At 38.6% G+C, this 15,778-nt stretch overlaps 1 protein-coding gene across 2 annotated transcripts; it reads right to left on the bottom strand.

Moving 5' to 3' along the window:
- Window positions 1-1,228: 1,228 nt before the first annotated feature.
- Window positions 1,229-15,525, bottom strand: traf1 (TNF receptor-associated factor 1). Of its 2 annotated transcripts, XM_055918897.1 has the most exons (11): window positions 14,987-15,525; window positions 14,672-14,756; window positions 11,793-11,891; window positions 9,732-9,893; window positions 5,495-5,554; window positions 5,204-5,272; window positions 4,605-5,078; window positions 2,487-2,670; window positions 2,200-2,215; window positions 2,067-2,108; window positions 1,665-1,808 (listed from the first exon to the last, which is right to left on the bottom strand). In XM_055918897.1, the coding sequence occupies exons 1-11, from the start codon at window positions 15,196-15,198 to the stop codon at window positions 1,766-1,768; spliced, it is 1,446 nt and encodes a 481-aa protein (XP_055774872.1). In that variant the 5' UTR covers window positions 15,199-15,525; the 3' UTR covers window positions 1,665-1,765. The 2 variants fall into 2 exon arrangements, with proteins under 2 accessions (XP_055774871.1, XP_055774872.1); XM_055918896.1 differs by having other exon boundaries at window positions 1,229-1,808; window positions 2,067-2,215; window positions 14,987-15,523.
- Between the last annotated feature and the right edge of the window lie 253 nt (window positions 15,526-15,778).

Here is a 15,778-nt window from a genome sequence, read left to right as displayed (position 1 = left end):
CAGGAAGTTCAACATTTCGCTCTCTAGATGCGTATGAACATGTATTTTTCTTCTTTTAGTGAGCCTTAAACGTTTTCAAAAAAAACAAAAATCGTTATTTAGCATTTTCAAGCACTTTTAGTTATTATGATAATATCCATATCATTGTCAATGATAGTAGTATCTTTGATAATACCGCCTACCACTACTGCTGATTATTACACAAAACTATATATATATATATGTGTATATATGTATTACTAGCTATACTACCCTATTCACCATCATCATATGTCATAATCGTCTTCATCGTCGTCTTCATCATCATCATTATATGTCATCGTCATCATAAGACTCATAATATATTTGTACATTTTTGTAAAGAAAATGCCTGCACAGTGTATGTAACATTCATGTTGCATGACTGAATGCATTATTGTTTTTGTATGTAATGAATAACACACACATTACATGAATATGTTCTAGTAATCAAATTCCTTGAGAATCTAGGATTTGATATACTAGCACTGACGTCAGATTGCGGATTCTGCCATGTTTATTTGAGCTTACTCTTAAGCAAATAAAAAATAATGAAATCTATAGAGATCCATTTATGGGAAGGCTCCCTGTTTACTTCCACAGCGCTGCTGTCTGTTCAGGAGGATTTTGCTTAAGGAACTATGCTGAGAGGAAATCTCTAGGATCAGCTGAGATGTCATTTAGCAGATGAGTTGAGGGGACAATTATTTGGTCAATTCTATTTTTTAAATCTTTTCTGCCATAATGACACTGGTATATACTACTTGTAAGTACTGCTATACACTTTTACAGTTATCTTAAATGTTAAACGTTTGAGGCACTCTAAATGCAACTAATCAAACACATTGTGATGTTGTTATAATTAGCCTACATGCACCTGCATGGACAGTTTTGAGAATGGTAACCAAGTAGCTTATAGAGGCATCCAATTTTATTCAATGTGTAACATCAAAATCTCCAAAATGTCACCTGAGAGTGTTTGGTGCCATGGCTTACCGAACCAACATTTGTCAAAAACACTTTAAAGCATATATAACGTGGTGGTCCTTTGTAGCTCAGTTGGTAGAGCAGGGCACGTGTAATGCTAGGGTAGTAGATTCAATTCCTAGCACCAGCCATACGTAAAATGTATGCATGCATGACTGTAAATTGGTTTGGATAAAAGCATCTGTTAAATGGCATATATTAACATAATTGGTGGTTGATGCAATTCAGTGTTTATATTTTATTTTTATTCATCTCATGAATTCACAGTTGTTGTTTTTTACAAAATAATAATATCTAATTAGCAATAACAAAACCCCATTGATTGTCTTTAAATTATTTCTGAAAATGATACACCCTCATAAATACAAGTACAACCATACAATGATGTTTCAGATTTTTCTCTTCTTCTAAAGAATAGATTAAATATATATTTCTATGTAAAGCCAAAAAATATCTATCTCTCAGAACCCTTAAAGTGTCCTCAACATAACCTAATCCAAGGTTGGTGTGAAAACCAACCCATTCCCTAATCCTTATTCTACCCCCCCCCCCCTCCTCCTTTGATAGATCATTTGAAGCATGGCTCAGGATGAAGTGTCAACAACACACTTGATGAAGATTGTGTCGTCTTTCAAGTAGGCATGCTTAGGCGAGTGAAGTTTACCAAGAGGGAAGAAAAGCGGGCAACCACTGGCCACATTCATATCCGAGACAGGCCTTTGGAAGGATGAGGATGTTAGATCGGGCCGGAAGGCGTCAATCACGTGTTCTCTGTGATTCTGATCAAGCAGGAAGAAGGTGACCTGGCGAGGAGATATGGTGATTAGACATTAACATGTCTGACAGACACTCACAAGATGGCTGATCATTCTTCATAATGTTAATGATGCAGAGGGAAAGAGATGAGAACTACATCCACAAAGAGGCATGCAGAGTTTTTGTTGGGTTTTATTTACTGTAGAGACACATCTCAAATAACATTTCAGTTGAAAACCTCAACCCTTTAAATAAACCATTTATGGCGTATGTTACACAGATATAACACAGAGAGTCTTCCTTACCTTGTGCTTGAATGGCCATGAGAGGAGTAGGTCATACTCCCCCTTCATGATCACAAAGAAAAGAGAGATATGAGTGCCTTTTCCCACCCCGTCACCATTCAGGTACAGCCTCATGCACACCTTGAATCCATACCTGGCTGTGTAGAATGCTAGAAAAAGGAGAGAGGACACAAACACATTGATATAAACTTGTTTCAGTGGATACAAATAATATTGGAGGGAACTTGGTTCCTCTGACCCAGTGCTGTCTGTATAATGTTTCAACAAAGCATCTACATAAGAACAATTTAGTTCAAATGAAGCACTTTCTAATGAAGGCCTATTTAATGCTGTATGCATAGAAGACTGTCCCTCCGTGTAAATAGACTACCCTTCACCACTGGTTCCTCTGTTTTAGATCAAGTTGAAAGAGTACTGTACCTGGAGAGTACAGGTTTGGTCTATTCCCATGGCTAGAGACGGCCTCCGTCATTTTGGTGCTGAGGTCAGACAGCCTCCAGATGAATGTGCCGTCATAAGAGACCTCCTGGTGGGCGCTGAGACTTTGTTTCATGGAGCTGATGACCAGATCTTTCCTGGCCATTCTATGCTCCTGCTCTGTCACCTACAGGGCAATATTCAATTAAATTCAAAACAACTTTATTAATCTCCTCAGGGTCAATTAAGAAGGCATAGTCAGGTTAATGTATCAACATCCTCCACATATAAATGTAGTATGTTATTTGATCACTATGTTGCAGGACACCTTTCCTGCAATGCAGAACATTTCAAACTAGTAGTGTATTTGACGTTTTAAAAGGCATCTGGAGTTTATAATTTCCACTTTGAAAGTTATGTTTTTGATTTGAGAGAAATATTGGAGCGTATGGTTACATTGAATACAACAGATACAAACTTCTTGACAATGTAAAATTACCTTATATTCTTCTGTTAATTAAGCTGACACATTTTAGTGTCCAGTGCAACAAGCACAGAGACCATTGTAATGTGTTCAACTGATAAACAGGGCCTGCTCCAGGCATAAGTGACATAATCAGTCGGTTAGGGCCCCCCGGGCGCTAGGGGGTCCTCGACCCAAATAATGTAATAATAACTTTTTTAATGTTTTATTAGGAACTCAGTCAGGGTCTCAACTTACTGTTGAGGGTTACAATATTAGAATACACAAGGTACAAGTTCAACATTTGGTTGTGTCTCAATTAGCCATGTCAGTTTACAATATTTAGATTGGTAAATTAGTCTAACCAGTTATCTATACTTGTAGTAATCATGGCCGAATAGCAACCGGGCACAGAGGGCACGTGCTCAGGGGCCCTGACCTCCAGTGATCCCACATTAATTTTCTTAGTCACTCTCACTCAGATCATTAACATCTCATAAGTCATGGCAAAATGTGTAGTATTGCAGGAAATTTACTTCAAAACATACATTTCTCTCTCCAGGGGCGGGATTCTTAAGAACAGATTTATCAAATATTTACTCAGAGTTACAGTAGGAAATCCCCCAAAAGCTGAAATCCCCACAGCTGTCACTGAATAATGACATCTCTTTTCCCATTCATTATGAGTAAGGAGGTTGTTGAATTGTGATTTTCATCAACTGACTCCCATCAACAGTAGCTTGTGCATTCTTAAGCCATTTATGGCATGTTTATGGCACTTTTTACGGCTCCTGATTTTGTATTCCGCTTTTTTGTCTCGTACAGTGTGTCTTTTTTGTCTGCTGCTGTTTGACATTAAATGTCCCCTTGGGATAAATAAAGTACCTATTGTATTCTACAGATGTAGGATCTTCATTTGATCACTCTGTTGCAGGAGAACTTTCCTGTAATTCAAGAAATGTTTAACTCGTAGTGTATTTTCAGGTTTAAAAGGCTTCTAAAGTTGGTCATTTGCACTTTGAAATTTCAGACTTGATTTTTCCTTACGAAAAATGTATCAACCACTACAAAATGTCTGTTAATTAAAACCCACATAATGATTCACATTTCCTGTTGCTACAGGATTATTTTCCTGCTGTAGCAAACTGGCTCAAATCAAGATCCTACATCAGTATGTACTGCTACATGAGAAGAGGCTGTCTACTCTAAGAATAAGGGAGGAATGCTTGCAGAAGCGGCATATAAATTTATATTTTTCAGGAAGGCCAAATTCATTTTTGACAACAGTCCATTTTTCCGACCAATATGTGATATTTGAGGATTTCCTTTCCCCGTCACTGCTCAGCCAGCCAGACCAGCATTTTATTATGCTATTTTACTTCAAGAATAATGGGTGTATGCAGCAATACTTAGTCTACAATTCCACCGCTGCAAATTAGGAGCATCAGAAAAGTTACTTTCTTGAACGTATTAGCCTACCTTTCTACAATTTGGGAGGATAGTAGACGCATACACTTCTTAATAGTTGTTTTAAGAAGTATAATTCAACTGAACTTATTGGAGTGTGATTCAACTTTTTGGAAGTTCACGGCATGCTCTGGAATGAATCAGCTGGTCCACAAAGATGAGTTTATGCTCTGACTCAAGATATACTGTACCTTTATTTCTAAGTGATAAATCATTTCCTGGTTGCTCTGGTTCTCCCTCTCCACAGCCTTCATGCTCAGCTGGGTCTTCTCCACCTCCCTGTTCAGGACGGAGATGATGTTCTCAGATATCTGGACCCTCTGCTGCAGTGTGTCTATCTGCCGCCCTAGGTCCAAGAGTATGGTCACCTGGTCATCATCTCGCAGGCTGCGAGCTGCCGAGCTATTCCTTCCGTCCCCTCCTTCCGTCTCCAGCTCCCCCTCCCCCTTTGATAGTCCCATGTCCCAATGGAGTCTCAGGCCAGACAGAGTGTCTCTGAGATGGGGCAGCTGCTCATCCATAGCCCTGTTCTCCTTGCCTGGGGCAGGGGCTGTTAGTGGGGTGGCCTGCAGGTCACTGCTGGTGGTGGTGGCGGCACGCAGCAGGAGCTGAAGGTGGCCAACATGGCTGCTGTTCTCATGCACTCTCAGCTTCTCTGTGGTCCCCTAAAATACATGGGATTAGAAGGCAAAAATGTCAATAACTGTACTGCGAAAGCTTTCTAATTTGCCACATTATTTGTATTTGATGCCCCATTTATTATAATGCAGTAATGGCATTAATAGAATACCTTAAATGTGCAACCAACTTCAGAGAAAACACAATACTCTTTCCCCTTGGAACCTGGAAGAGGATTACTCTGTAGAATCAAGACAGTTTTGACAATTAACATGTGGCAACAAAAAAGTGTTTCACAACAACTATACAACAAATAACTATATACATCTATACACAACTATACACATCAGCTATACAACAAATAACTATACACATCTATACACAACTATACACATCAGCTATACAACAAATAACATCATTGGATTTGAGACGCTACATTAAGAACAAACATATTTTCTCCTACCTTTACTTTCGTTTGTTTTTTATCCATTTTTTCCTCTCCAAGACTGTTACATGAGTGTGTCTGTAAAATAACACACAAAAATGCTGAAGATATTGAGAGAAACAGTCATCTGTAGGCCTACAGTTTCTTTTATAGAATCGATAGCTACACGAGATATCTAGAAATACCATTGATTAAGTACAGCATTACTTAAGTAGTACAGAACAGTAGAACAGTAAAGTAGTACACTATTACTTAAGAAGTACAGTAAAGTATTACTGTTTAAGTGTAGTGAGTAGTATGCACTTAAAGCTTTTGCAGTCGGTTCTTACAATCACTTGTATACATTTTATCCCGAATCATGATGCCCTACCCCCTAATGGTTAAAACATTTTCTCAATAGGGGGTGCTGTTGGCACTTTGTAATAATTTCGTTCCCAAATTAACCTGTTTGGGCTGCAAGCTGAATATTGAAAAAACTGGAAAATGTGTGCACATTTTCAAACGGCCTCCTAAGAAACTTTTTATTTTCCAATATGCATATATTTACTACTGTTGGATAGATAACAGTCTATAGTTTCTAAAAAGGTTTGAATTGTTTCTCTAAGTCGAACAGAAATATTTTTACAGCCATTTTCCCAGCCGAATTGAGATTTCCAAAATGCGATGTGTCTCTTTAAGACCTTCTCTATAAAAGGCCCTTTGACTTGGGACCATAGGGACACGTCACACGCATTCGTCAGGCTGTAATGCGGAAGTGAGAATTGAAAGGAGTCGAATATCTCGTCCATGGACTGAATAACACACCTTCTTGTGAGACCTGCGCAGTTAAAAAAAAATTCCGGGCGCGAAGCATAATTTGGTCTCGGCTTCTGGAACAAGGTAGATAACGGTGAATATGATGTCTGACTACGATATTATTTGATACATGTCACAAAATCATCCTAAAGTATGTTTTTTCAATATACTTTAATTATATTATTGCAATTTATTCTGGACTTTAGATGTGATACGACGGAAGAATTTTTTGAAGAAACGCTGTGTAGCGCCGCAATGCTATTGTGCTTGCTAACCAAAGAGGGAAATAATTCGTTCTGGAACCCAACTAAAGACTCTACTGGACATTGGACCCCGTTACAACATTCTGATGGAATATCAAGAAAGATAAGACCCAATTTGGGATGCTTTTTCATATATCTGTTGAGCTGTGCTGTGCTAAGTGGGCTAACTGTGCTAGGCTAGCGCTTGACCAATGCTAGTGCTGACTTATGCTAGCTTATGTTGTTAGCTAATATAACGATATATTGTGTTTTCGCTGTAAAACACTTCAAAAATCGGAAATGTTGGCTTTATTCACACGATATCTGTCTTTCATTAGTTATCCACCATATGTTTTTCTGAAATGTTTTATGAGGTGTAATTAGTAGCCGACGTTGGTGTATGTATTTTCTCTGGCTACTCCCGTCTGGATTCAGACTCTAGCTATGTGTTAGCATTTTTGGGTAGCATCAATGTAAAACTGATTTATAGCTAAAATATGCACTTTTTATGAACAAAACATAGATTTATTGTGTAACATGTTATATGACTGTCATCTGAGGTAGTTTTTTCTGGGCTCTTTAGGTTGGTTTTAGTTTATTTCGGTTGGCTTGTGCATGCTACTTGAATCATAATTCATACTTCATAATCATATCCATACGTGTCTGTCCACTTTTGTATTTGGTGGTGAGCTAACATAAATATATGTGGTGTTTTCTCTGTAAAACATTTAAAAAATCGGACATGTTGGCTGGATTGACAAGATGTTTATCTTTCAAATGCTGTATTGGACTTGTTAATGTGTAAAAGTTCAATATTTTTAAAAAGTAGATTTTGAATTTCGCGCCCTGCAGCTGTTGTCATTTTCGTCCGATTTCGGGCTTGCAGCCCAAACAGGTTAAACTGCCTCGTACTCAATTCTTGCTCGTACAATATGCATATTATTATTACTATTGGATATGAAACACTCTCTAGTTTCTAAAACCGTTTGAATTATATCTGCGAGTAAAACAGAACTGGAGTTAGAGCAATTTTCCTATGAGGATGTGAGAATGCTGAAATCTGCCTGTTGTTCTGAGGTCCCTTTATAAATTTGCCTGTCTTCTATTGGTTGAGATGCACTGCATACGCCTTCCCCTGGATGTCAGCGAATAGTGAGAATTGAAATGGTGTTGCTAGGCAGATCTGAGAGCTTATAAATGGGCTGGCAACGTGGGGTTCTCCCTTTCTTCTCTTCGCCATGACGCAAAAAGGACCTCTGGATGTCGTTCTAGAAAGCTCCCGTTATAGCCCTTAGATATATCCGGCTCTGTTTTTATTCGATATAGGTGTTAAAGACATCATAATGTTGTTATTTTAAACCGAGTTATATCAGTTTATATCAGTATATTGCGATTTTCGGATATTTATTAGTGCTGCGTTTTAGTGAGTCGGACACGTCTTTGCCACATGGCTAATGTTTACTGCTAATTCCAACGTTGAAGACGACAATCTACAACCGAGCAACGATTCTTTTGGAAAAAAGACAACTTGCCCAAGATTCTGATGGGAGTTCATCAAAAAGTAAGAACTATTTATGATGTTAATTCGTTGTTCTATTGAAAAATGTTAAACTCATATTCCGCCATTAATCTCGGTGCGGTCTCGCTGTATGTCGTAGTAACGTTAATTTTAAAAATCTAACACAGCGATTGCATTAAGAACTAATGTATCTTTCATTTGCTGTCCAACCTGTATTTTTTTTGTCAAGTTTAGGATTAGTTACTGATTAGATTAGGTGCCTCTCCCAAGATTTCTCCCGACATATTGTTGGCAGCTTGGCTACTTTTCTCATTTTATAACCACGATTTGTGCCGCTAAATATGCACATTTTCGAACAAACTCTATATGTATTGTGTAATATGATGTTATAGGACTGTCATCTGAAGACGTTTGAGAAGGTTAGTGAAAAAATTAATATCTTTTGCTGGTTTATTCGTTATCGCTATTGTTGGCCTGAATCAATGCTGTTGTGTGGTTGGCTATTGTAGTAAGCTAATATAATGCTACATTGTGTTTTCGTTGTAAAACACTTAAAAAATCTGAAATATTGGCTGGATTCACAAGATCTTTGTCTTTCATTTGCTGTATGCTGTGTATTTTTTAGAAATGTTTTATGATGAGTATTTAGGTAATACACGATGGTCTCTGTAGGTATTCTAGTTGCTTTGGTGAGAGTTGTGATGGTGGCTGCAATGGTAAACTATGATTTATACCTGAAATATGCACATTTTTCTAACAAAACATATGCTATACAATAAATATGTTATCAGACTGTCATCTGATTAAGTTGTTTCTTGGTTAGTGACTATTTATATCTTTATTTGGTCGAAATTGTGATAGCTACCTATGCAGGAAAAAAATGGTGGGGAAAAAAAGTTGTGTCTTTTGCTAACGTGGTTAGCTAATAGATTTACATATTGTGTCTTCCCTGTAAAACATTTTAAAAATCAGAAATGATGGCTGGATTCACAAGATGTGTATCTTTCATCTGGTGTCTTGGACTTGTGATTTAATGATATTTAGATGCTAGTATTTACTTGTGACGCTATGCTAGGCTATGCTAGTCAGCTTTTTTACTGGTGGGGGTGCTCCCGGATCCGGGATTGTGATGAAGTAGAAGTTAACCTAACTTTACTTGAGTCTAAAGTGTTCTGTGGCTTTCTGCTCCCCTTTGCTGCAGTCCAAAGCTCTCGGCAGCCTCCCGCCCTACTCAGATCACTGGCGAAAGGGAATATGGGGCAGCAGTAAACACTAGAGACCCTGCGGCTTCAGCTGCGCTGCAGGGACCCCTCCAATGTCACACTGACCCCATCTCCAAGACCCCAACCAAGGTTTTTTTACTAGAGACCAATTCCAACATATATTTTTTCAAATTCCCTACACTGTAACTCCTGCAGTTTAGAGCCACAGGAAACAGTACACTGGCTATTTATTTCCATAACTCCATTAGTCAGCAAGCACTACATTTCTATTGGGTGTGTTCCAAACTTTCAAAACTCATGGAACTCTTTACCTCTTATCTAACCATTTTGTAGGAGGAAAAACACTTCATACCAGGGCTGAACATCTCAGAATGTCAGCGAGACCTGTCAGTGTCAGTATTTGCAACTCAGGTGAGGTGGTTAGTTTGACAGCTACTGAATGCACGGCTGGAACTGGATTCTTTGGCCAGTCTCACCTGTAGCTCTATGGGGCGCATAGAGTGGCAGCATGCGGGGCACACTGACATGTTGTTTGGACAGGCCTTCTCCAGGTGACAGGCCAAGGCCTTTCGCAGCACCATGTGACCACAGCCTATGTTGCAGGGGATTAGGGCATACTCACACTGCCCCTGGTGCTCCTGAACAAGGATTCAAGACAATTCAGAAAGGACAACAAAGCAATCTATAACCAAACCGAGCTCAGCACAACATTTCAGTGAATCAATCAATTTCAACCTCAACATCTCGATCTCAGTGCAAAATCAATATCAGCCATCAGGGGCCATTTTTTCGGAACTAGATCATTCAAAATAGGCCTCTGTTCTTTCTATTAGATTCTGTTTCCCCTTATTTTTCAAATAAACTTTCAATGGCAACATTTCAACTTAACTTTATGAGATGATATACTTGTAATAAACAACCTAATTATCTTAGCAACATTGGATGATGTATAATCACTAAGCATTGTCCTTATTAGAATTGTAGCATTGTGATCGAAATAACTTAGCTCTAAAAATATTTGAATTATTTTGGTACCAATTTAAAATATCTGGTCTACAAGAGAACTTAATTTAGTTTAGATGACAAATTGGTCCCTGATCCTGATCTAATTATGCAACTACTGTAAAGAACATTTTACATTTTACCTACAAATTACAGTGCATTTTTTTAAAATAAAAAATAAAGCTACAGCACCAGTCAAAGGCTTGGACACACATACTCATTCAAGAGTCTTTCTTAATTTGTACTATTTTCTACATTGTAGAATAATAGTGAAGACATCAAAACTATGAAATAACACATAAGCAATCATGTGGTGTCCAAAAAAGTGTTAAACAAATCAAAATATATTTTATATTTGAGATTCTTTAAAGTCCCACCCTTTGCCTTGATGACAGTTTTGCACACTTCTGGCATTCTCTCAACCAGCTTCATGAGGTAGTCACCTGGAATGCATTTTAATTAACAGATATGCCTTGATAAAAGTGAATTTGTGGAATTTGTTTCCTTGTTAATGCATTTGAGCCAATCAGTTGTGTTGTGACAAGGTAGGGGTGGTATACAGAAGATAGCTCTATTTGGTAAATAAGCTCAAATAAGCAAAGAGAAATGACAGTCCATCATTACTTTAAGAAATTAAGGTCAGTCAATCCGGAACATTCCAAGAACTTTTAAAGTTTCTTCAAGTGCAGTTGCAAAAACCATCAAGTGCTATGATGAAACTGGCTCTCATGAGGACCGGTACAGGAAAGGAACACCCAGAGTTACCTCTGCAGCAGAGGATAAATGCTTCACAGAGTTCAAGTAAGAGACACATCTCAACATCAATTGTTCAGAGGAGACTGCGTGAATCAGGCTTTCATGGTCGAATTGCTGCAAAGAAACCACTAGTAAAGGACACCAATAAGAAGAAGAGACTTGCTTGGGCAAAGAAACACGAGCAATGGACATTAGACTGGTGGAAATCTGTCCTTTGGTCTGATGACCTCCGTGTCTTTGTGAGATGTAGAGTAGGCGAACGGATGATCTCTGGATGTGTGGTTCCCACCGTGAAGCATGGAGGAGGAGGTGTGATGGTGTGGGGGTGCTTTGCTGGTGACACTGTCAGTGATTTATTTAGAATTCAAGGAACACTTAACCAGCATGGATACCACAGCATTCTGCAGCAATACACACTGCATATGTGAGACCTCCTTCAAGACAGTTGGAAAAGCGTTCCTCATGAAGCTGGTTTTGAGAATGCCAAGAGTGTGCAAAGCTGTCATCAAGGCAAAGGGTGGCTACGTTGAAGAATCTCAAATATAAAATATATTTAGATTTGTTTAACACTTTTTTGGTTACTACATGACTACATGTGTGTTATTTCATCATTTTGATGTCTTCACTATTATTCTACAATTGTAGAAAATAGTGAAAGAAAGAAAAACCCTGAGTAGGTGTGTCCAAACTTTTGACTGGTACTGTATATCAGTGTCACTGTCACGCAAAAAAACAAATTCTTAAATGTATCCTTCAAATGTATAAAAAAATGTCAATACCTCAAAGTCCTTGAGAATACTCCTCCAGGAGCAACCTTGGTTAGCACAATGCACTTTCAACTCCAAGATCTCCTTATTAATGGCTGCATCACTGAATAACTGAAGTAACACATAGGAGAAAGATGATCAACTTTCAGTACTTCAATTACTAATTCAGTACTTCCACTTTAAATCACTTTATTCCTCAGAGGGAAAACGTTTATGCATAAAAAAGAATGGCCGGATTTCTATATATCACTCTGGCGATTTCTTCAGTGCTAAACTGGTTTGAATGACAACGTTTTCCAGCTGTCATTGTTCTGAGTTGATACAGTTTGAAGTGGATCTTTGAAGTGCTGCTGTCTGTGTCTCTACACTGTTGGATTTCAGAAGCAATAAACACACAAAGCCATTCTATCTCTTTAATCATCATCATAATAATCATTCAATATAACAGTAGCTACTGAAAACTGACGACCAACAATGCACACACTGTGGAAGGAACAGTTGGAGGCAGTCAAGCCTTTGCTTTGTCACCATAGAAAAGGGAAGATGAATGCTAAATGTAAGGTAAAAAATGTGAGTTAATGTTATAAGCTTCAGCAATTAGTTTCCATTCCACTGTGATGCTCACTAAGTATTCAATGTGGCTCATTAACCCGATTGAATCAAAATATAGGAGTCATCCGCCATGAAAATAGATTTTCCCAAATGTTCCGTCATATTGATATGAATATACTACGGGCCTATTATTTTAGCACGACAGACCAAAATCCTAATTAAACAAGTGAGCTGATTATGAGGCGTCTGCTGTTCTGCCTAGGATGATTGGAGGAGCTCATGCTGAACCACATTCCTCTGGGCTTAGACTTGGATCAGAAGCATTCGGTTACAGCGATGACCAACATGGGCTCATTAATGTGAGTAAAAAATAATACCTTTTAACCATTGTAGTTATATGTCACGCATGCTGAAGTATTAGTTTTATGTTACCTGTTGACTTAAAATATTACTTATCACTGTAATTTTTGGCGAGACATATGTCTCAGTCATAGAAAAATAACACTGCATTTTGACATGAATGGGAATGTCCTTTTTAGTCATTATTTTTCGATGGACTCAGAACCTCAGCAGTGGACTAATTCACATCAGACACATTTCAACTTGTTCAACGCTGTGAACTCTACAGTCATTCTAATTACACCACTCCACTCCACTCCAGCAATCTCTTCACATTGATTGTCTTTCTCAATTCTTACATTCTTCTGAGAAGACTTAGACCAGAACAGTGAAATAGTTTAAGTCAATGCAATTCTCTGGTGAGAATTCAGCTAAAATCAGAATATAAACTCTGATTAGAGGGGGTAGATTATGTCACTGTCAATGTCAGACCTATGAGTCTCCTGTTTTGGGGAGCTGAAGAGTATAACTCAATTGTCAGTGTTTTAAACAATATCTAGGGCACTACTCAATCCGTAGCGCTGAAGAGCTGCGCTACAGTGCAGTAGAAATATAATTAAAGCTAATGTTCCCGCTTTAGCAGAGACTGCATTCATAGTAAACGTTGCATAATAATACAAGGGATTAAATGCCAGAGGTAGATGGAAGGTAGATGGATGGTAGATGGAATGTAGATGGAAGGTTGAGGAAGGTAGATGGATGGTAGATGGAAGGTAGATTAAATGTAAATCCCAGAGAATATTTGAAAGGTAAGGGAAGGTAGATGGAAGGTAGACTGGATGGTAGATGGAAGGTTGAGGAAGGTAGATGGAAGGTTGAGGAGGTAGATGGATGGTAGACGGAAGGTACTGTAGATGGATGGTAGATGGAAGGTAGATTAATGGTAAATGCCAGAGATAGATGAAAGGTAAGGGAAGGTAGATGGAAGGTAGATTGGATGGTAAATGGAAGGTTGAGGAAGGTAGATGGATGGTACATGGAAGGTAGCTGGAAGGTTGAGGAAGGTAGATGGATGGTAGATGGAAGTATGAAGAAGGTAGATGGAAGGAGAGTGCTTGGGATAACACTAGAAGCACCAATATTATACTGTTGTAGAGCCTCTATTTTAATGTGTATTTAGGAATAAATGTAATCTTGCTTCCCTATATTAGAGCAGTATCCTACCCACATCAAGTCCATTCACACAGCACCGTGGTGTCTGTACCATGCATAATAGTCAAATAATGATCACCACACCTCTATGTAAAGATACAGGGACATGGGGGACTCTCCAACAACTGTTTCCCTTTGGATTCAACTCATCCCACCTGTTTTTTTTTTACAGGAAAGTTCACTTGTTGAGGCTGTGGTGTTATAGTGAGTCTGAAAAGATAACTGTAGCCTACATTTAGAATGGTATTTTCAAAGGATATCCTAAAAAGGGGCAATCTGGGATTAGAAAAATAACAAAGTAGCCACCCTGCCACTTGTGTTGGTAAATGGCTGAGGGATGGGGCTGGAGAAAGGTAAACACTAGATGGAGCTATGGATACTAGGCTTGACCATCCATGAGATAAAAAAAAAACATGTTTTGAATCGTACCTGAGTTTATTAACAATTAGATTGTTTTATAAACAATGGAGTACAACAGGCTTTTACTTTGGGTTCTGATGGGTTACGACAGTTGAGCTAAGCTCATGAGGAATTTATAAGTTACATTCCCCAAAAATCCATGGCTATATATCATAAATGTAAAAGTTAAAAAAGAATGTACCAATCCTAGACTGCCTCTTTAATGTGTTGTTAAAGCATTTTTTTTGCAAAGCTATCTACAGTAACTTATGCGTGACATAATGTTTTTGTTGCCCATACTCAAGGTCATATAGGCCTGCTGTATCATTCCATTCTATCCACTTGTGCTATGACAGCATTTAAACAAAGTGCAGTAATACTATACATACATTGTCTGAAGTCAGTATGCTTGTTTCCCTCTCTGAGCTCGGATCTTCTTCTTTGCACATCTTGCAAACAAGGTTGTTGTTATTACTAAATAACAACAATGAACATATGGGATTAGATTTACAATACAATATACAGAGATATGTTAACAGAATTGTAATATCTTAACTTCATTTAAGGGAATGGCAAAAAAGGGAACTTGTAGGCTGTGTTACATACTGGCAAGAGAGTGGATGATAAATGAGGAAACTGTTAACTTTGGTTATTGTTGAAGAGGTTTCACAAAACTTTGAATATAAGTAATTTAAATGCCTTACCTCACTAACCAACTGACACAAGCGAGGCAGTAGCGGTGGCCGCACAAAGTCTGACGTGCCTCATTCAGTACGTTATTACAGTTGCTGCACAGGTACTTCTGCTGGGGTATATCATCACAAATACTTTGAGGAAATCCAGAAGGATACTCATTTTCACCTGGTGCAGATGGATCATTGTGTAAGTTGCCAGCCGGTTTTAAACTAGAATCCATTTATAATTCACCAAGTTATGTTTAAGATGGTAATTGTCACTATTCTCTCCTACTATATGATGCGTCCATTAAATAGTGTCAACCTTTGTAACCTTTTTGAAGCGAGAAAACTACCGTGGATTTCCCCCCTGTGGTAACCTGGAAACGTGTTAAAACCCCATGTGTGGTGCCGAGCAATGTTGTACTTTACGGTGAGTAAGGCATCAACTCCAAGCACGGTGTGCAAATGAGGGGTAAATATTTCCAGGAGCCAGCTTACGTAATGCTATTACCCCCTACCCTACGCTTTCTCTCCCTCTCTCTCTCTCTCTCTCTCTCTCTCTCTCTTCTCTCTCGCTTTCTCTCTCTCTCTCTCTTCTCTCTCGCTTTCTCTCTCTCTCTCTCTCTCTCTCTCTCTCTCTCTCTCTCTCTCGCTTTCTCTCTCTCTCTCTCTCTCTCTCTCTCTCTCTCTCTCTCTCTCTCTCTCTCTCTCTCTCTCTCCCTCTCTCTCTCTTATCTCTCGCTCTCTCTCTCTTTCACTCTCACTCTCTTCTCTCTTTCTTTCTTTCTTTCTTTCCCTGCCTCTCACTCTCTCCCTTTC

This window comes from Salvelinus fontinalis, chromosome 4 (genome assembly GCF_029448725.1).
Source record: "Salvelinus fontinalis isolate EN_2023a chromosome 4, ASM2944872v1, whole genome shotgun sequence".
NCBI classification, from domain to species: Eukaryota; Metazoa; Chordata; class Actinopteri; order Salmoniformes; family Salmonidae; genus Salvelinus; species Salvelinus fontinalis.
Note: the sequence above shows the minus strand (reverse complement) of the source record. Positions and strands in the feature narration are given on the sequence as shown.